Here is a 22,398-nt window from a genome sequence, read left to right on the forward strand (position 1 = left end):
GAGTCTAGTTGTCCCAGGAAAGTGTTTTTGCCCAATAGTAAGTCTTCTTGTCCTAGGAATGTCTTTTTGCCCAATAATAAGTCTTCATGTCCCAGGAATGTCTTTTTGCCCAATAGTAAGTCTAGTTGTCAAGGAATGTGTTTTTGCCCAATATTGAGTCTACTTGTCCCAGGAATGTCTTTTTGCCCAATAGTGAGTCTAGTTGTCCAGGAATGTGTCTAGTTGTCCAGGAATGTGTTTTTGCCCAATAGTGAGTCTAGTTGTCCCAGGAATGTCTTTTTGCCCAGTAGTAAGTCTAGTTGTCCAGGAATGTGTTTTTGCCCAATAGTGAGTCTAGTTGTCCAGGAATGTGTTTTTGCCCAATAGTAAGTCTAGTTGTCTCAAGAATGTGTTTTTGTCCAATATTGAGTCTACTTGTCCCAGGAATGTGTTTTTGCCCCATAGTGAGTCTAGTTGTCCAGGAATGTGTTTTTGCCCAATAGTGAGCCTAGTTGTCCCAGGAATGTCTTTTTGCCCAATGGTAAGTCTTGTTGTCCCAGGAAAGTGTTTTTGTCCAATAGTGAGTCTAGTTGTTCCAGAAATGTCTTTCTGCCAAAATAGTAAGTCTTGTTGTCCCAGGAATGTCTTTTTGCCCAATCGTAAGTCTAGTTGTCAAGGAATGTGTTTTTGCCCAATATTAAGTCTGCTTGTCCCAGGAATGTCTTTTTGCCCAATAGTGAGTCTAGTTGTCCAGGAATGTGTTTTTGCCCAATAGTGAGTCTAGTTGTCCCAGGAATGTGTTTTTGCCCAATAGTAAGTCTTCTTGTCCTAGGAATGTCTTTTTGCCCTATAATAAGTCTTCATGTCCCAGGAATGTCTTTTTGCCCAATAGTAAGTCTAGTTGTCAAGGAATGTGTTTTTGCCCAATATTGAGTCTACTTGTCCCAGGAATGTGTTTTTGCCCAATAGTGAGTCTAGTTGTCCAGGAATGTGTTTTTGCCCAATAGTGAGTCTAGTTGTCCCAGGAATGTCTTTTTGCCCAGTAGTAAGTCTAGTTGTCCAGGAATGTGTTTTTGCCCAATAGTGAGTCTAGTTGTCCAGGAATGTGTTTTTGCCCAATAGTAAGTCTAGTTGTCTCAAGAATGTGTTTTTGTCCAATATTGAGTCTACTTGTCCCAGGAATGTGTTTTTGCCCAATAGTGAGTCTAGTTGTCCAGGAATGTGTTTTTGCCCAATAGTGAGCCTAGTTGTCCCAGGAATGTGTTTTTGCCCAATGGTAAGTCTTGTTGTCCCAGGAAAGTGTTTTTGTCCAATAGTGAGTCTAGTTGTTCCAGAAATGTCTTTCTGCCAAAATAGTAAGTCTAGTTGTCAAGGAATGTGTTTTTGCCCAATATTAAGTCTGCTTGTCCCAGGAATGTCTTTTTGCCCAATAGTGAGTCTAGTTGTCCAGGAATGTGTTTTTGCCCAATAGTGAGTCTAGTTGTCCCAGGAATGTGTTTTTGCCCAATAGTAAGTCTTCTTGTCCTAGGAATGTCTTTTTGCCCAATAGTGAGTCTAGTTGTCCAGGAATGTCTTTTTGCCCAATAGTGAGTCTAGTTGTCCCAGGAATGTCTTTTTGCCCAATAGTGAGTCTAGTTGTCCAGGAATGTGTTTTTGCCCAATAGTGAGTCTAGTTGTCCAGGAATGTGTTTTTGCCCAATAGTAAGTCTTCTTGTCTCAGGAATGTGTTTTTGTCCAATAGTGAGTCTAGTTGTCCCAGGAATGTCTTTTTGCCCAGTAGTAAGTCTAGTTGTCCAGGAATGTGTTTTTGCCCAATAGTGAGTCTAGTTGTCCAGGAATGTGTTTTTGCCCAATAGTAAGTCTTCTTGTCCTAGGAATGTCTTTTTGCCCAATAATAAGTCTTCATGTCCCAGGAATGTCTTTTTGCCCAATAGTAAGTCTAGTTGTCAAGGAATGTGTTTTTGCCCAATATTGAGTCTACTTGTCCCAGGAATGTCTTTTTGCCCAATAGTAAGTCTTCTTGTCTCAGGAATGTGTTTTTGTCCAATAGTGAGTCTAGTTGTCCCAGGAATGTGTTTTTGCCCAGTAGTAATTCTAGTTGTCCAGGAATGTGTTTTTGCCCAATAGTAAGTCTAGTTGTCTCAAGAATGTGTTTTTGTCCAATATTGAGTCTACTTGTCCCAGGAATGTGTTTTTGCCCCATAGTGAGTCTAGTTGTCCAGGAATGTGTTTTTGCCCAATAGTGAGCCTAGTTGTCCCAGGAATGTCTTTTTGCCCAATGGTAAGTCTTGTTGTCCCAGGAAAGTGTTTTTGTCCAATAGTGAGTCTAGTTGTTCCAGAAATGTCTTTCTGCCAAAATAGTAAGTCTTGTTGTCCCAGGAATGTCTTTTTGTCCAATAGTAAGTCTAGTTGTCCTAGGAATGTTTTTTTTGCCGAATGGTAAGTCTCCTTGTCAAGGAATATGTTTTCGCCCAATAATGAGTCTAAATGTCCCAGGAATGTGTTTTTGCCCACTAGTAAGTCTTCTTGTCCTAGGAATGTCTTTTTGCCCAATAGTAAGTCTAATTGTCCTAGGAATTTTTTTTGCCCAATAGTAAGTCTAGTTGTACCAGGAATGTGTTTTTGCCCAATAGTAAGTCTTGTTGTCCCAGGAATGTGTTTTTGTCCAACAGAGAATCTTGCTGTTCCAGGAATATCATTTTGCCAAATAGTAAGTCTTGTTGTTGTCCAGGAATATGTTTTTGCCAAAAAGTGAGTCTAGTTGTCCAAGAAATGTCTCTTTGCTCAATAGTGTCACTTGGATGTACAAGTCTGATGGTCTAAAAATTAGGCATCTTGGAAAACCTTCCCAATATCAACAAAAATATATATCTTACTTATACATCAGTTGTGTTATCTTGCTTCTAAATAAACAAGATGAGTGACAAAGCTGGATACATTTGGGTGAATCTGGAAACACAGGACATTGCCTTTGTATTAGAACACACAAAGTCCTGTAAGTTTTTATATACAACATAATAGACTTACCTCCCCATTGCTGCTGCAGACCTTGATCCCTGACAGAGAGATGACCAGTAACACCTTCTTACTCTTGTCAACTGTCTGAAAAGGTAAAAAAAATGTCAGGCTTTCAACTTTCAACTTCAGCTTTCAAACAATCACTGGTTATATTACAGGACTATATCAAATTCATAAGGTTGCTGCTGAACACACACAAGTTTCCCGATTTTACTGTTCACACTCCGTATACACCGACAAAAGGTGGGAAGACACAACCAAACAGACGATCAAAATTTCCTACTAGTCAAGATAAACAAAACCTGTAGATAATAGTGAAGATTGTTATCAATTCTTCACAAGGTGTGATTTCAAAATGTTCAATACAAGACACCAGAGTGACCTTGAATGTGAATCAGTCCTTTAACTGATAAATCCCCCTGTACACAGCTATTTCAGGTCCTGTTACATAACAGAGGTTCCTCAGTACATCCCTAAGGATCACATGGCTTGGATTTCATTTTTTATTAATATATGTCAATTAAAAGGGAGATAACAGAACAACTAGGTAATTTATCAGTTCAAAAGTCATTTGCATTGGAATGTCTTTGTCAAACTCAAAAGCTCCACTTTCTTTTTTATATATATTAAATTCTTAAAGTCACACACAAACTGTGTTGTATACTTGTTTGCAGTAAACTCCTGATGTTATGAGAATCATAGGTGTATAAATATTCTCCATTAGTACCAGATGGAAAATTAGATCAAACATAATCACATATGACTATTTAAGTGATATTTACTCCGAGTTAAAATTGCCTGCTATTTTAGAAGTCCTAAGAAATTTCAGCTAATCTAGTTGTAGAAGTTACAGATAGTTGGATTAATAATGCTATACCAGTACACTACATATGTTGATTTGTTGAACATTGTCCAGTAGTCTTTGAGAAAATGTTCAGTAAAGTTCAAAGCAAACTTCAATTTGACCATATCATTTATTTAACGGCAAGTATGATATTTTTTTTATTAAATTTTATCTGAAGTTACATGCTGCATGTGAGTTTATCTTTTTATACACTATCTAAGCATCAAATCCTAGCTATCTTGTACAAAGCTAGGTATATCCACTCATTATATCTGACCTTTTCTTAACCCTCGCCCTCAAACCCTGGACTCAGTCCCTTAGTTGCCTTATCCTTAATCTACATGGGATGAATTTGGCAAAAAACTTTGCTCATTTTTTTGGAAAATGTTTGATGCAAGCCACATTATATATACTGGTACAGTATAGTCTTTTTTTTTAATTGAAATTTCCTGCATGAAATATTGTAAATTTCTGAAAATCCTTAATTTATGTGTTTTTCACTGAATTTTTATCAGGTTCAAATTTGTTTATCTTTTAAATTACAATCCATACACAGAAACACTAGAATGACTTTACAGGTCATTTCATGCTTCCAAATCAATACACTTTAAAACACAAACTTTGATTCAGGATTATCTAAACCTAAATATAAAAGCATTTACATTTTTTTTTCACGTAAAATCGAAAACAAAGCCTTCATAATGTTTGTTGTCGGGATAATTTTACTGTACTTGACAAAGTGCAGGTACCATCACAATTACTGGGCTGCCAGTACACAACAGTACAATAGCGTGCATATATATATATATATAGAAACTTGGTAAGTGTGTTCAGATCTAATTTACTGTAACAGAAAAATACAAATGATGCATTGATACCGTATCACTCTGCTACTCTTTCAACCAGAAAACTGATAATGAACCTGCCTCAGTTCATGTTTCAATTCATTCCCTGGGTATATCTGTTTCAATGAATTCAAATATCATATCCATTAAAAAATCAAACTTCCTTCAGTAAATACTTTATGGGCTATACAATTACTGTGTTTTATTTTCTTTCACACAAATCTACAAACCTCAAAAGGAAACAAATCTGTGTGATCAGTATCAGTATGAGTATCTGCTATGTGAACACGTTGACCAGAGATCCCAGGGGATCTTAGTGCTCATCATAGTATTATCTTTCTAAGTTCTTTAACAATTCAAACTTTCTCTTCATCTTTGTTTCATTTCTTTCCAATTAATTACATAATTGTAAATCTATATATAAAATTTGAAATGATCCATCCAGAACTTCTCATGAAATATTGACAAAAATCTTTTACTGTCAAAATCAAAGATGGCTGTCTGTCCTCCACTTTGATTTTATATTTCGTTAAAATATGGAAAATACAAAGCTAGAGACCAAAGGGAGCCTACATGTAAAATTTGAGAATGAATTTGAAAAAATTTAAGAAATAACAAGCCATTTTGTTTTTCTGATTAATCTAAAAAATATTATGAAAGTTTTTAATTCTTTTTCTGGTATAACATCACATAGTCAAATTCTTAGTCAAACAGTCAAGACTTCATATAGAAGTCTATATTAGTGAATATGGACTGTATATAAGTAAATATAGGACTGTATATAAGTAAATATAGGACTGTTAATAAATTAATATAGGACTGTATATAAGTAAATATAGGACTGTTAATAAGTTAATATAGGACTGTATATAAGTAAATATAGGACTGTTAATAAGTTAATATAGGACTGTTAATAAGTTAATATAGGACTGTAATAAGTTAATATAGGACTGTATATAAGTAAATATAGGACTGTTAATAAGTTAATATAGGACTGTTAATAAGTTAATATAGGACTGTATATAAGTAAATATAGGACTGTTAATATAGGACTGTATATAAGTAAATATAGGACTGTTAATAAGTTAATATAGGACTGTATATAAGTAAATATAGGACTGTTAATAAGTTAATATAGGACTGTATATAAGTAAATATAGGACTGTTAATATAGGACTGTATATAAGTAAATATAGGACTGTTAATATAGGACTGTATATAAATAAATATAGGACTGTTAATAAGTAAATATAGGACTGTATATAAGTAAATATAGGACTGTTAATAAGTTAATATAGGACTGTATATAAGTAAATATAGGACTGTTAATAAGTTAATATAGGACTGTATATAAGTAAGAATTATACAAGAACATTACGACCATTATGACGATATATTAGTCAGCAATTCCTTCACAGAACTATTTAACAGAATCACTTAAAACAGAGCCAATTACATCTGTCATGTAGTTTTCAGGGTCTATAATTGCCCGACAATTTATGACTGAGGACAAATGGAAGATTCTTTTTTTCATTCATAAAAATGAATGTATGATATAATTTCCTGTCTATCACAGCCTGTCACCACGTCCTGTCTGGTGTCACACAGAACACAATGAAATTTGCACCAAAAATACCAGACAAAGATTAGTATCAATCACATTTCTTCACAGGGTACAAGGACAGTTCCACACAGCTTCCAAACCAATTAGCACTTGCTAAATACTGATGACATCTCCAGCTTCCCTGCTGTACCTGACTCAAAGGCCACTGTTATGCCTTGACAGATTATACCTGGCCAGGTTTCATTAACATCATTAACTTTAAAAGTCTGGTTTTAATTCTCAAAAGCTGTTTTTCGTAAAGCAACTAACAATACATTTATAACTTTTGCATTGTTACAACTCGTAACAGAATTTACAATATAGATTTTTTCTGTTATTATCATAACCACTGTTCTAATTATGTAAGTTATTTCAGAATTCACACCACAGACTTTTTTCTGTTGTTATTATCATAACCACTACTCAATTATGTAAGAAAAGCCAGGGCATCAGGTTACACATGAACAGTCGTAGAATATCTGTACAGCTAAGGAATTCTGATGTAATGATAATCACCAAATACATGTTATTTAGTCATTATATTACAATTAAATCTGTTGTTAATATGGAAATAATGAATCTATCATTTGTCACAAGTACTCGTGTAAGTTCATGTCAGTACTGCCAAGGACAGTCTCAAAGAACTGTATATCATAAAACTTGACTGAGGTCTTGTCACGCTAGGCTGTGAATGTAAACAACTCATTTGCTGGGAATATAGTCTGGATCTTTTGAGGTGGAGTGTCCTTGAAGTAGCTGGTGGCTACCTCACTGAACAACAAACAGGAGGCCCATCACATGTTATCTACAACCATTAGGGTAAAGAGTCTTGCTCAAGCACACAACCATATCAACACAGATCAATCCATTTTTCTTTCTCAGCTTCCTGAGAAACACAAACCACCACAGGTAAGAGCTTAAACTAAATCTGTTCACAAAATATCTTGTATACAATCTTTCAAAATTTCAAAAATGGTCAAGGGTGACCATTGACCTATAACTTTGACCAATTACAACCAAAATCAAATCAGACATTAAACTTCATCTTATGATGCTAAGCTACAGAAATGAACTAGTTCTGCATGGGATTCATGACATACAAGCTTTGCACCAATGGACACACAGATGTACAAAGTGATTACTAAATACCCACACACCCATCCGCCTACCCTTCAGTAGTATTTAGTGATGGTATAAAAATGTAGGAGCCAGATAGCCTACACTTCAAACGTGAAATGAAAATATCAAACCGAGACAATTGTCTCGTACTGTAAAAGATCCGGCTTCTGTTTCTCAGCGTAGGATGACTTGAATGTGTCTTGTCTGAAATATGGAACTGATAGACCTCTACTGATGTTTACAAGGTATTTGGTTCAGTGTCAGATGACCCTAGAAATTTGTAATAATAGGAGGTGATCAATTTAAAGGCATCATGGGAGCTATAGATGAGAGACCAGAGCTCACTTCTCTAGTTTTCTTCATTGTTATTACCCCATCAATATCCACAGACGACAGACAGTCTGAGATACACCATGGCTTAACTATCAACACAGCTCTGTTAATGGTATCCCTGTACCAGATCATGTGTTCAGTCTGATCCCAATGGTATCCTGGTCAGATCATGTGTTCTCTGTCTGATCCCAATGGTATCCTGGTACCAGATCATGTGTTCTCTGTCTTATCCCAATGGTATCCTGGTCAGATCATGTGTTCTCTGTCTGATCCCAATGGTATCCTGGTACCAGATCATGTGTTCTCTGTCTGATCCCAATGGTATCCTGGTCAGATCATGTGTTCTGTCTGATCCTAATGGTATCCTGGTCAGATCATGTGTTCTCTGTCTAATCTCAATGGTATCCTGGTATCAGATCATGTGTTCTCTGTCTGATCCCAATGGTATCGTGGCACCAGATCATGTGTTCTCTGTCTGATCCCAATGGTATCCTGGTATCAGATCATGTGTTCTCTGTCTGATCCCAATGGTATCCTGGTACCAGATCATGTGTTCTGTCTGATCCCAATGGTATCCTGGTCAGATCATGTGTTCTCTGTCTGATCCCAATGGTATCCTGGTACCAGATCATGTGTTCTCTGTCTGATCCCAATGGTATCCTGGTATCAGATCATGTGTTCTGTCTGATCCCAATGGTATCTTGGTCAGATCATGTGTTCTCTGTCTAATCTCAATGGTATCCTTGTACCAGATCATGTGTTCTCTGTCTGATCCCAATGGTATCCTGGTCAGATCATGTGTTCTCTGTCTGATCCCAATGGTATCCTGGTACCAGATCATGTGTTCTCTGTCTGATCCCAATGGTATCCTGGTACCAGATCATGTGTTCTCTGTCTGATCCCAATGGTATCCTGGTATCAGATCATGTGTTCAGTCTGATCCCAATGGTATCTTGGTCAGATCATGTGTTCTCTGTCTAATCTCAATGGTATCCTTGTACCAGATCATGTGTTCTCTGTCTGATCCCAATGGTATCCTGGTCAGATCATGTGTTCTCTGTCTGATCCTAATGGTATCCTGGTACCAGATCATGTGTTCTCTGTCTGATCTCAATGGTATCCTGGTATCAGATCATGTGTTCTCTGTCTGATCCCAATGGTATCCTGGTCAGATCATGTGTTCTCTGTCTGATCCCAATGGTATCCTGGTCAGATCATGTGTTCTCTGTCTGATCCCAATGGTATCCTGGTCAGATCATGTGTTCTGTCTGATACCAATGGTATCCTGGTCAGATCATGTGTTCTCTGTCTAATCCCAATGGTATCCTGGTATCAGATCATGTGTTCTCTGTCTGATCCCAATGGTATCCTGGCACCAGATCATGTGTTCTCTGTCTGATCCCAATGGTATCCTGGTACCAGATCATGTGTTCTCTGTCTGATCCCAATGGTATCCTGGTACCAGATCATGTGTTCTCTGTCTGATCCCAATGGTATCCTGGTATCAGATCATGTGTTCTCTGTCTGATCCCAATGGTATCCTGGTCAGATCATGTGTTCTCTGTCTGATACCAATGGTATCCTGGTACCATATCATGTGTTCTCTGTCTGATCTCAATGGTATCCTGGTATCAGATCATGTGTTCTCTGTCTGATCTCAATGGTATCCTTGTACCAGATCATGTGTTCTCTGTCTGATCCCAATGGTATCCTGGTCAGATCATGTGTTCTCTGTCTGATCCCAATGGTATCCTGGTACCAGATCACGTGTTCTCTGTCTGATCCCAATCGTATCCTGGTCAGATCATGTGTTCTCTGTCTAATCTCAATGGTATCCTTGTACCAGATCATGTGTTCTCTGTCTGATCCCAATGGTATCCTGGTCAGATCATGTGGTCAGATCATGTGTTCTCTGTCTGATCCCAATGGTATCCTGGTACCAGATCATGTGTTCTGTCTAATCTCAATGGTATCCTGGTCAGATCATGTGTTCTCTGTCTGATCCCAATGGTATCCTGGTCAGATCATGTGTTCTCTGTCTGATCCCAATGGTATCCTGGTCAGATCATGTGTTCTCTGTCTGATCCCAATGGTATCCTGGTACCAGATCATGTGTTCTCTGTCTGATCCCAATGGTATCCTGGTACCAGATCACGTGTTCTCTGTCTGATCCCAATCGTATGAATAATCTTACTGTCTGGTGAAGAGGGAGGGCTACTGAACACCAAACTGTCACCATCGATAACTAAAATGTAGTTAACTATTACAGTGTAAATACAGAAACAAATCACAGTGGAATATACAAAATTCTATATATGTCAAGTAATGTCAAGTATTTTTATCATGTGTAGAACCATTTCCTGAGTTTAACTGCATTGAAATCATTTTCATCTTTTAATTTCACAATTTCGTATCTGTTTTAAGTAAATCCTCTGTGAGATTCCATACAATACCTGATATTACCTCCAATGACTTTTACTGCAATTTTATTTATATAAATTTAATGGATGATTGGATGGAAACCCAAGTGACTGCTATCTGATCACCGATCAACATGTGTTACTTTTTGTGTCACAATATATCCTTATGGACCAACCTACAGACAAGATCATTCTGTCTGGAATGATTTTTTTCATTTGTCTTATGTAAATGTATTGCCTCTGTTTTAATACTATTTTATCAGTCAAACTATCACAGAGGAAACTTTTTTTTGATGTTGTGTGATGTCTCCGTGACTTATTTAGTCTGTTTCACATATAAGTATATTGTTCAAAGATCATATTGATTACATTCCTGAAACTCTTTCAAAAATACAAACTGGAAATATATGTATGTAGAATCACAGGGAGCATTCCTCCTCGCCGAATTTACCATAACATAAGCTCAGAGGCATGCGCTTAAAATCTGACTGAAAGTAGGGGGTGGGCTTATTACAAGACAATATCTTTTCCGCTAAGGTGTGGGTCAGCTTATTATCAAGTATGGGCTTACTGCAAAATAAATATGTTTCTTAGTTTACTGCCAAAATAGATAGGTTCCTTGGCTTATTGAAAAATAAATATATTTCTTAGCTAATTGCAAAACAGATATGTTTCATGGCTTATTGCGAAATAGTTATGTTCCTTAACTTATTGCAAAATAGATCTGCTTCACGGCCCATTGCAAAACAGATATGTTTCTTGGCTTATTGCAAAATAGATCTGTTTAATGGCTTATTGCAAAATAGATATGTTTAACGGCCCATTGCAAAACAGATATGTTTCTTGGCTTATTGCAAAACAGATATGTTTCATAGCTTATTGCCAAATATATGTTCCTTGGCTTATTACAAAACAGGTATGTTTCTTGGTTTATTGCAAAATAGATATGTTTCATGGCTAATTGCATATTAAATATGTTAAGAAACACAATCCCCAACTTGTTATGATCAAAGTATCTGTCTGCAATCCTTCAAAATACAAGGACACCAACTGAAGGCACCTATAATCATACTATATGATATAAATTATCTCTGGGCACTTTTTTCAAAGTTTTAAGATTCTATTTATATTTAATTAGGGTAATGAAATGTCAGTTGATACCAGTGTTTCTGGCAGATCAAGATATAGCCAATTAATATTGAGTTGAATTTATGAAACCAAGTAAACTGGCCACTGAAACGCATTGGTGCTGATTAATAAGTACACAAATCATGATTAGCTTCCAAGTCTGATGACATCACAAACATACTAAAGATATTGATCATAAATCATACCAATCATGTTTCAGGTCTCATCACAATACACAATGGCATTGATTACAAATATTTCAAATCAACTTTCAGGCCTATCAATGCCCTAGCTACAGTTCAATGTTGCTGCATATCTTTTGCCTCGCAGCGATCATAAAATACACATTAGATAGAACCAGATAAAATCCTAATATTTTTTTGGTCAATTCTACAGAAAGTTGCGTGACAATGTATAAACTCCAGCAGAATGCACTGTCTTCTCAGTGAATCTAATAAGCCCTATCTATAAAGAATGCACTCTAAAATCAACATAGTTTTTGTGATGAACTGATAGCAGGGTTCCAGATCCCAAGCCACAAGACAGGATATCATCACTGCGTCACATTTATCATGTCTGCTGGTAACTCCTATTACATCTCAAAAATGAGTAGAACAGATTTTTGATATAAAATAAAAAAGAATTCTGACATTTTGAAGTAGATTTCTAGGTCACAGGGCCAAAGAGACTTGAAATATATTTAGTATGGTATATAAAGATGTCCTTTTTCAGTGAAATCCACAGAGATCTTTGAAGGGTACAGTTACACCTGCTCACTTTTAAGTCAGTTTTATTGTTTTAAGGTTTTACTGTTTTCGGAAATTTTATGTGTGTGTTCTAGTGTGTGTAAGGAAGATGGGGTTAGATTCTACATTATCAACACTCAGAATCTACAGTTTAGAAATGTCTTCAAAGATCATCTAAAGAAATTCTAAGTGTAAAACCAATGAGAACCTGCAACAGCCAGAGTAGGTGAACACCAGCCAAACACTGGAGACAAAGTCAGTGTTTGATAACTCAAAATTACTGTAAAATTAAATCAAGTTTACATAAACTCTAATTAATAGTCTGACACAGACATGGTACTCTCTTGTAATACTACACGTGTTTAAGGTCATGATTCAAGGCCACTTACTCTCTTGTAATACTACACGTGTTTAAGGTCATGATTCAAGGCCACTTACTCTCTTGTAATATTACACATGTTAAAGGTCATGATTCAAGGCCACTTACTCTCTTGTAATACTACACATGTTAAACGTCATGATTCAAGGCCACTTACTCTCTTGTAATACTACACGTATTTAAGGTCATGATTCAAGGCCACTTACTCTCTTGTAATACTACACATGTTAAACGTCATGATTCAAGGCCACTTACTCTCTCTCTTAAGGTCATGATTCAAGGCCACTTACTCTCTTGTAATACTACACGTATTTAAGGTCATGATTCAAGGCCACTTACTCTCTTGTAATACTACACGTATTTAAGGTCATGATTCAAGGCCACTTACTCTCTTGTAATACTACACATGTTAAACGTCATGATTCAAGGCCACTTACTCTCTTGTAATACTACACGTATTTAAGGTTATAATTCAAGGCCACTTACTCTCTTGTAATACTACACGTATTTAAGGTCATGATTCAAGGCCACTTACTCTCTTGTAATACTACACATATTTAAGGTCATGATTCAAGGCCACTTACTCTCTTGTAATACTGTACGAAGTTACAATGTCTGTATTTCAAGATTACTCATTCCTTATAATACTACAATTTTTAAAAGTTGTTATTCAGAGTCACTAACTCTCTTGTAATACTTCACTTACTTAATCTCTTGTCATATTACAAGTTTTCAAAAATTGTTACCATTGATCAGAGTCACTTAATCTCCTATAATCCTACAAGTTTTACAAGCTGTAATTTAAGGTTACTTAATCTTGTGTTATGCTACTGGTTTTAAAACCTGTAATTCAGTCACTTACTCTCTTGTAATACTACAAGTTTTAAAACCTGTAATTCAAGGTTACTTAATCTCTCGTCATATTAAGTTTTAAATGCCGTACTTCCGTGCTCTAGATCATGCATCCTACAAATTCTCTTATTATTAACTTACCCTCATATCCTCTAAGTGAGTCTGGACACATTCTGCCCGGGCATTCTGATCAGCACCTTGGACAGAAAAGCTCCCAATGTACTGAAATAACAATAAAAACCTCACATCACTACAGAATTCTTAATATTGTTTTAGTATACCAGTGATGTGCTAAACATAGTATTTGTTTATATGGGATATTTATATATAATAGAGCTCTCCCTTAATTCTACATATATATTTATTGGACACAAGTTAGTGTATTTTCCAGATTATCAGTCACTGCTTTTTTCCTCTGCAGTCAGATGAGAGGCTTATATACCAGTGCAGCTTATACACCAGTGCATCTTATATTTGGACGAAAATAAAACCAGCAGAATGAAAAAATAAATAAAAAATGGAACATATCATCTGGACATCAGTTCCAGACTGTTATCTATTTTGGGACAACCAATTTGTCACCTGCACTATTTACCTGCGTGACCTAGCACCTTGATAATTTTAGTTGTAACATGTCACGCTTTAAGTTAGGATATAAAATAGTGATTAAAAACAAGCATACAAGTACAACAGCAAGAGTACAAGTACCTGTCTATCACATGTTTGTGACTGAAACCGAATGTCTAGAACTGTCATTTCCTACCATGATGATTTTAAGATTGAAATAAAGATAACGTTCTCATGGATTTAATTAATCAAGCCCTTAAATATGAATCACAATAACATCTTCTGAACTTTCGTAATTGCTTTGGAAGCCAAAGTAGAAGTTTACAATAGCATGTTGCATCCTGGGCTTGAAAGGTCATCAGATCAAATTCTGGAACGACTGCCATGCTTGTTTACGATAAGAATGGCTTCATGTGACTTACAAGAAATAATAAGTGACTGTAAAAATTTTGTCAGCATGCAAGGGCCTTCGCTTATATTTAACAGTACAGACACTGATGGAGATATCAAGTAAACCATACATTACGTCAGGCCCTATATCTGTGCATAGAAGGCTCCCAAGCAAAACAAGTTCGATAATTGCTATTTTACTTTTTTGAAACACATCAATAAAATGAAGGATCATTGATGAATAATTCATTTGCAAACTTATATAAAATGTTTCAATGACGATCTTGATAAATTGCCTTCCGTTGTCGGTTACATCAACAAACTTTGGTCAACATAACGGCTACCACATCGTAGAAAGAAAGGGGCTTATATTTTGGTGCCTCTTATATGTGGATTTAATCAAAAACCTACTAAAAACCAGTCCTGCATCATATACTCAGGTGTGGTTTATAGCCCAGAAAATATAATACATTTTTTTCATATTTTTCCCCAACCACTGCACCAACCAAGCATCTCTACAGCATTGATTTCTAATACGTCCGATGTATCTTCACTGCTATCCAGCAGCTATATTTACCGGGTATATTTATTTCTGAATCATATAACTTCCTTCTTGTACCTTTAAGTCATCCATAGGTTTCAACTTAAATAATTAGCTCACATGTCCGCAATATTTCGGGGATGAAGCTCAACTACATTTGTGAAAAAATATAACCTTGACCAATATCATACATATCATATGGGTAAAAATCTATAAAATACTCAAAGACTTCTGATCACCCAGAGGCCCTGAAATCAAGAAATATGCAAGGCCAGAATGTTCAAGGATAAAATTTAACTAAGTTTGCAAAATGAAATGGCCTTGACCCATATTCCAGTCCAGAGAGGTCAAATTTGTTAAGACTTTCAAACAACTTCTTCAGATGAAACAAAAGATCTAGAACTATGATATTTGGGCAGCATGTTTCATGGTTTATACCAGATAAATTTGGACAAAAGCAATTACCTTGATTTGTATACATGTATAAGGTCACAGCAGCCACATTTGTCATATCACCCTAAATAATTCTTTGATATGTACAGCCCAAGAATCATGTTTCTCCAGAAGCTGGATTGTACGAGTGTTACCACCTTAAAAGAAAACAAGTTACCTTGACCTATATTCAAGGTCAAAAAGCATACCTCTGTACTGAAATGTCCAGATAGTTTGAATAAGACAGTGGAAATAATTGTTTAAAATGAATAATGTTTCAAGTCCACGGTTTTAGCATGATTGTTTTAAAGTTTGTATAAAGAAATTTGAAACAATGATTCTTAATTATGTAAGACAAACTGATGACAATTAAACTTTTGATCACCAGGTGAGCAATAACAGCCCCATGGACCTCTTGTATCTACCATTATCTCATCCACAACTTAAGACCTTGTTACTAATGGAAACAATTGTAAAGTAACCCCTTATTTCCCCCCTTATATATCCCTCACTGAAGCTATTCAATAAATATCCCTTTTTTTGCCCCAATCTTATATTATTTTGCATTCCTAAATTCATGTGTGATAAAATACCATAAATTATCCATAAAGCTCACCTACTAAAAACTTCTGAAACTGCAAGTTACTCAACACCGTTATTCCCTTTTACAACACTGTATAAGCTAGAGCAGTTGGCCTGAGGATAACTTTAAAGTTATCCCTTGTTGGGCCCCTTTTCCACCTGTTGCTGAAGACTTTAGTCACCAGACAGTTTCAGTGTAAAGTTAATTCAGTGATGATATCTCTATACCTAGGGATTACATCTTGTAAATGTCAGACAGCAAGTAATACTGCCCAACTCTCACATTCATCTTTTTTATCTTGACAGATTTAAGTATCCTTTTTAACATATAACAGTTTCTACAGGACAGACTCAACAATAAAATAAAGATAAAGGACAAACCAATATGTCTGGTAAATATACATCACAAAATGGTATGCATGTGCCTTTAAAATTACTCAAATTTATTTCAATAGGAACCAAGGCTATACATTTTTTACTTCTAACTCCTTTGAGAATGGATCTCTTATCATATCTCAGAACGATGTGAAGATACAGATGTATCAGGACGAGCCTTTAACAAACGTGGAATGGTTTCCTCATAGAAGCAAGTGCCAAAGTGTTATTATTATGGATTTTTTTTCACAGGCCCTGGTAATGTAAAAATGTGTTTACATGTATAGCAGAGAAATTGTTAACAGGCCCTGTGGAGGTATAACTTGTTTATTAAAGAATATTTTTGATACCTTGCCATGATGCTGAATATTGTTGTAAATGACTGGTTTTTTGGTGATTTACGGTTTTGAGTAAACCACATGGCCAGCTATGTAGATTTATAAAAGCTTAAAAAGACATAAGCAATCATTTACATTCCATTATCATTTCACATCAAGTATGTCAAGGGCTTCCACTTAATAGATAGCAGTTCCACAATACCTAAAGTATTTCGTCACAGCTAAAAATACCAAACTCTATCTATATTACCGGTACATTAAACAATGTCCTTCTGGCATTAAACTTTCAACAATTTCATGATAAGCATTTTTTTCACTAAACAGTCCTAATTTTATATCATCAGTGCAAACAAAAATATGAACAGGTCACAGAATCATTACATCAAAAAGTACACTTTAGTTAGTATAGAAAATAGTTGTCTCTTTCATAAATAAGTAAACACATATTATTTTTTTTAGTATCAAGACACTTATGTTATTTTATAGTGATAACAAAGTGACATGACCTTTTTTCCACTAACAAGTTATCTCTTCAATGCATTCTGAATACTGAAGGCACCAACCAGTGACATGTAACTGCCAACAAATACCATGATATTGCCCTGTAACAAGCCAAACTCCCTTTTTAGGGGTTGATTGTTGGACACCCTGGAATACTGCAGTATAATCACAGGGTACAATGTTTTATCTGATAATCCTACCCTCTATTGTGAGGTTCAGTGTTGAACCTCTTGGCTTTACTGCCGTATAAAATCTGACATTTTATTTTATCTAATAAGCCAATCCCCTTACTCAGCAAGGTTAAAAATGTGTTACTCCTTGACTTACAGCAGAAACACTATGTAATTTACCTAATAATTACCCCTGGTAATCAAACCTGCCTCTATATGTGCATTCACAGTTCTGGGAGCAACAGATTGGTTACAAGAAACCCAAAAATTATTTTTACTTTATTATTATTTCAAATACAACATCAAACAGTCTTTAACTCTCTACTTCAATACACTCTGAAACTGAAGAACTAGCTGAAATTTTTTTTTGCATTCAAATTGCGTTCTATTAAGCACAATATTTATTGGGTGTAAGTCAGCAAATTTGCTCATGAGGTTGATACAGTCATAAATTATTCAGTCCTAATTGATCACATGCTTTAGAAATCTTTGAAATTTTGTATCAAAATGTATGTAAGCATCCTTAGCAATTTCTGATAATTAACCTTAGAATGTTTTGTTGAAGGTCTAGAATTATGGTCTGAAGTTAGTTCTGTTAATCATGGAAGTCCCTGCAGTCATGACAATAATGATGTGTGTACCAGAATTTGGTGACCTACATTACTAACATATCAGTCTTCATTCCAATTTGAATGCAATCTGGCTTCCCAATTAGAACGACAGAACAAGAACTTGGCAATTACTGGAGCTTTGTTTGCAAATTGAAAACTATTTCATATTAATTTGATTACCGTAAAAAATCTGTAGAGAAATTTTTATAATTTCAATCCAGATAGCGGTAATTTCAATCTGAAGACAGAATATGCATTGATTTTTTTTTCTGTATGTCTTCGACGGCAATATTAGAAGATAATGAAGCAGTGGTTGTATGGCGAGGGTTAAATTTTGCACAATCTACATTCTAGTAGATTTAGAGAAAATTAGATCTACGTTTCCATTTAGCGTAACTACCCCTGTTTGCTTGGAATGTTATATATATGAGTGCAAATGAAATTTGTGTGCATATCTCCCTCCCTGATTAACTGTGGAGGCTGGAGTCTTGTCTCACCAGTCTGTCATGCTCCATAGCCTGGTAGATGTGTACTACTGGTAAAATCTAATATCAAGTTGTATTAGTGTTTTACTGTCATCAACTTCACACTCTTTTCCTATTACTCTCATTGGAGACACAATAAATCAATGACTTCAAATCAATTTCGGGATGTGACCTTATCTAGACAAACTATAATTAGTTATAAGTTACTGAACTGATCCAAACTATTTTATCTCAGGAAGATCTATAGTAGTCCTCAATAGAATTATTGGACTTGGGAGTAAAGATTCTCACAAGATCGAAGATTCAGATTCATCGCAAGTACTGTAAATGTTGTTAATTTAAGAAAGATTCTATTTTCGCGATTTCAGAGCTACAAAAAATTCACGTGAAGAAAGATAATTGATAATAAAATTGAAAATTGAATCTTAAATATGTTAAATGATTTGAGTAAAAAAGCAATCCTTTTTTTCTTTAAGCTTTTGGTTTAACTGTGAAAATATGATCCAACAAAAACAAAAGTAACTCTTATACTCTTATATTACTAATGTATAATGTAGACAACAGTTACATCACTGTTGTATAACACATGTAGACAACAGTTACATCACTGTTGTATAACACATGTAGACAACAGTTACGTCACTGTTGTATAACACATGTAGACAACTGTTACATCACTGTTGTATAACACATGTAGACAACTGTTACATCACTGTTGTATAACACATGTAGACAATTGTTACATCACTGTTGTATAACACATGTAGACAACGGTTACATCACTGTTGTATAACACATGTAGACAACGGTTACATCACTGTTGTATAACATATGTAAATAACTGCTAACTAGTTGTATTTTGTGCTTTTTCTACTGACTGTTACCATAGCGATATTAAATCCCCTACACATATTACAAACTATACCGTAAGACACTGACAATAAACTAATTTACAGTGAAATAGCTTAGGTACAACATATCTACTCAATTTGTCTACGTCATTTATATATGACATAATTAGCCAACAGTATGTTATTAGTACAATGAGCATTCCAAGTGGCAGCCATTCACCGAGGACTCTCATATACCATGAAGACCACACAGATGAAAGCTATTTACTAATACTGTTTACATTTCATCAATTATCAGTTTAAACATATGAAAATTATCTGATATGCAGGCATGTTAATTCTTCTCTAGATGTATCTATACAAGTGATTTCAATCAAAAATTTATATTGCCGAGAATGTAGGGATAGATAATATATTTAAATAGTGTCTATCTTTCCCTTGTGTAAATTGGTCCTGAAATAATGTTGGGCATGCTCCAACAAAGATATGTATGTAAAGCTAGGAGTAGAAAGGTTCTATCACCATCAACACAAAGAGATGATACGCTAACAATTACGTTGAAATGTGGATGACTTCCCCCAAACCTCCTTAATTCAATGAGAAAAGAGGATCAAATACCGTTATTCTTCTTCCAAGCTGATTAGTTTCTTGACCGTAAGGTTGACCACTAAGGGTGTTTGACCTACTGGACAAAGACAGTCTTACTCCCTTGCGTCTAGTGCTTAACGTCCTTTGTTAGAGTTTGTGTGTTATTGTGTAAACTCATTGATCGCTTAGTCATCTTAGAATCTGTCCCCAGTCAGTTTACGTCAGTCACGTCCGATAGCTCTCCCTGCACTGTTGTAATCACCATCACAAATATGGTTGTTTCTAAACAAGATTAAAGAAAACTCTGATGAAGCAACTACATGAATTTCATCAGTAAGGATCTTCTTCAACAGACATTCAAAAAGCTTATAATATCCATTTTTCATACATAAATTTGTCGCAGTATCACTCTACTACTTAATCAATAAAGTTAAAAGAATTGAAGACATCATCACCGTTAACAAGCTGTGTATACAGGTTTACTGGCATCAGAATATGGCTGTTGTTGTAACAACTTCAAACTTGTGCCCACTTTGTCTGTTCTATATGTGGGTATTTTGTGATTGGTTTCCATCAGATTCTCTTCCCAAATGTGTGTACTAGCCGCTCTACAATCTATACACATAACATGATAAGTGAGATGTGATATTTTCATGAGAACAAAAAAAGTGCCCTCATAACAATGAATGTAATGTTACAATTACTGCTATCAATTCATCTCTCTCTTCTCTCAACTCCGATACTCAGCCGCCATTCCTCATATCCACAATAGAATTGGTTATCAGTTTGACAATGCTGATACTTGACAAACACATAGGGGTACAATATCATTTACACAGAAGTTACCATATCACCTGTAAATAGTAAATAGAGACATCAATTCCATCTTTGGATCTTGTAACTATTTTGCTATCACAGCATTGTGAGTGGTGTATCAGTGGGACTGGGACAATCATTCCAGTATTTACGGTAACTTCAGAATTCAACAGGTGAGTGGTGTAACAGTGGGACTGGGACAATCACTTCAGATATAACAGGTGAGTGGTGTAACAGTGGGACTGGGACAATCATTCAAGTATTTACTGTAACTTCAGAATTCAACAGGTGAGTGGTGTAACAGTGGGACTGGGACAATCATTCCAGTATTTACGGTAACTTCAGATATAACAGGTGAGTGGTGTAACAGTGGGACTGGGACAATCATTCAAGTATTTACTGTAACTTCAGAATTCAACAGGCGAGTGGTGTAACAGTGGGACAGGAACATTCATTCAAGTATTTACTGTAACTTCAGAATTTAACAGGCAAGTGGTGTAACAGTGGGACAGGAACATTCATTCAAGTATTTACTGTAACTTCAGAATTCAACAGGTGAGTAGTGTAACAGTGGGACAGGAACATTCATTCAAGTATTTACGGTAACTTCAGAATTCAACAGGTGAGTAGTGTATCTGTGGGACTGGGACAATCATTCAACAGGTGAGTGGTGTAACAGTGGGACAGGAACATTCATTCAAGTATTAACGGTAACTTCAGAATTCAACAGGTGAGTGGTGTAACAGTGGGACAGGAACATTCATTCAAGTATTTACGGTAACTTCAGAATTCAACAGGTGAGTAGTGTAACAGTGATTTGATTCCTTCAGGGCATTTCCTAGTATGCTGAATTGTATATGTTGTGTCTTGTTTAACTCATACAATACGCATCACATAGTCTACATAGGTTAGTGTAAATTTAAGACTTCAATACCGAAACATGAAATAATTTTTTGAAATCAAAAGAATTGAAATCAAATATAAAGTCATTACAACGTCTTGCTGGTAATTTATATTTGCTATTATTTTCAAATTGTAATCAAGCCATGAAAGGTAAAAAAATTTTTTCTAAATTTGTGAACGGACAGAGAAAAACAACACATTGACTGGTTAGTGCCCAGACAGGAACCAAACCGTCTCTGGCATGAAAATTCCAAAGCTATTGAGCCAAAGAAGCATGCTCTGTCAGCTGAGTGACAGAGATTGTATTTATTTAATACTTGGAAGTCACACTGACCCGCTCCATTTACAAATTATTGAGCAAAACCACCAACTGTTGAATAAAGATCTAGAGCACAATGACCTCTAATACATGTATTGAACTCTATACCAAACTCACAGGTAAGAGGACAGCCATTTATTTTATGAATCAGACCTGATAATGAGTCTGACCATGCCTTCTAGTCCGATCTGAAAAATATCCTATCAATAAATATGTTTAAAATGTTTGTTTCCTGGGTTTTTCATATTAGACCATCCTTATAAATCTTTATGACAACTCCAAAAGAAATGAAAATGAAATTTAAAAATACAGATAATTCATATACATCTAATTTGAAAATAAGAAACATTTCAGCTAACCAATTTCCCCAGTGTTACAACTATTTCTATACTTATTTTTTACAAATATAGCTCCCCATGTTGTACAAACATGATGTCTGTTACAACCGCTTTCACCCATCCATCATAGTTTCTCCGTCACATCAATATTTATAATGCCCTTATAATCACAGAGCTGCTGACTATGAAATTCTACCATTTATTTTGTAACTTCATCCATAATACATTTGGTCCAATAGTTTCTCTCTGATATAGGAGGGGAGAAGATTTATAGATTTGTTAATAATAGTTATAAAAATGTCTATGATACAAATGTATCGAACCA

At 35.4% G+C, this 22,398-nt stretch overlaps 1 protein-coding gene across 1 annotated transcript in view; it reads right to left on the reverse strand.

Annotated features, from left to right (window-relative positions):
• LOC132546756 (uncharacterized) overlaps positions 1 to 22,398 on the reverse strand; it is a 124,347-nt gene that overhangs the window by 81,266 nt on the left and 20,683 nt on the right. Inside the window, exons 2-3 of the mRNA XM_060210475.1 lie at positions 13,408 to 13,488; positions 3,007 to 3,081 (exon numbers count right to left, since the gene is read on the reverse strand). Of these exons, the coding sequence (XP_060066458.1) occupies positions 3,007 to 3,081; positions 13,408 to 13,488 (156 nt within the window). The remainder of the gene's footprint in view (positions 1 to 3,006; positions 3,082 to 13,407; positions 13,489 to 22,398) is intronic.

The sequence above is a fragment of the Ylistrum balloti genome, unplaced genomic scaffold (assembly GCF_031769215.1).
Source record: "Ylistrum balloti isolate Yb309-2 unplaced genomic scaffold, AGI_CSIRO_Ybal_v1 Utg369912, whole genome shotgun sequence".
In the NCBI taxonomy this organism is placed as follows: Eukaryota; Metazoa; Mollusca; class Bivalvia; order Pectinida; family Pectinidae; genus Ylistrum; species Ylistrum balloti.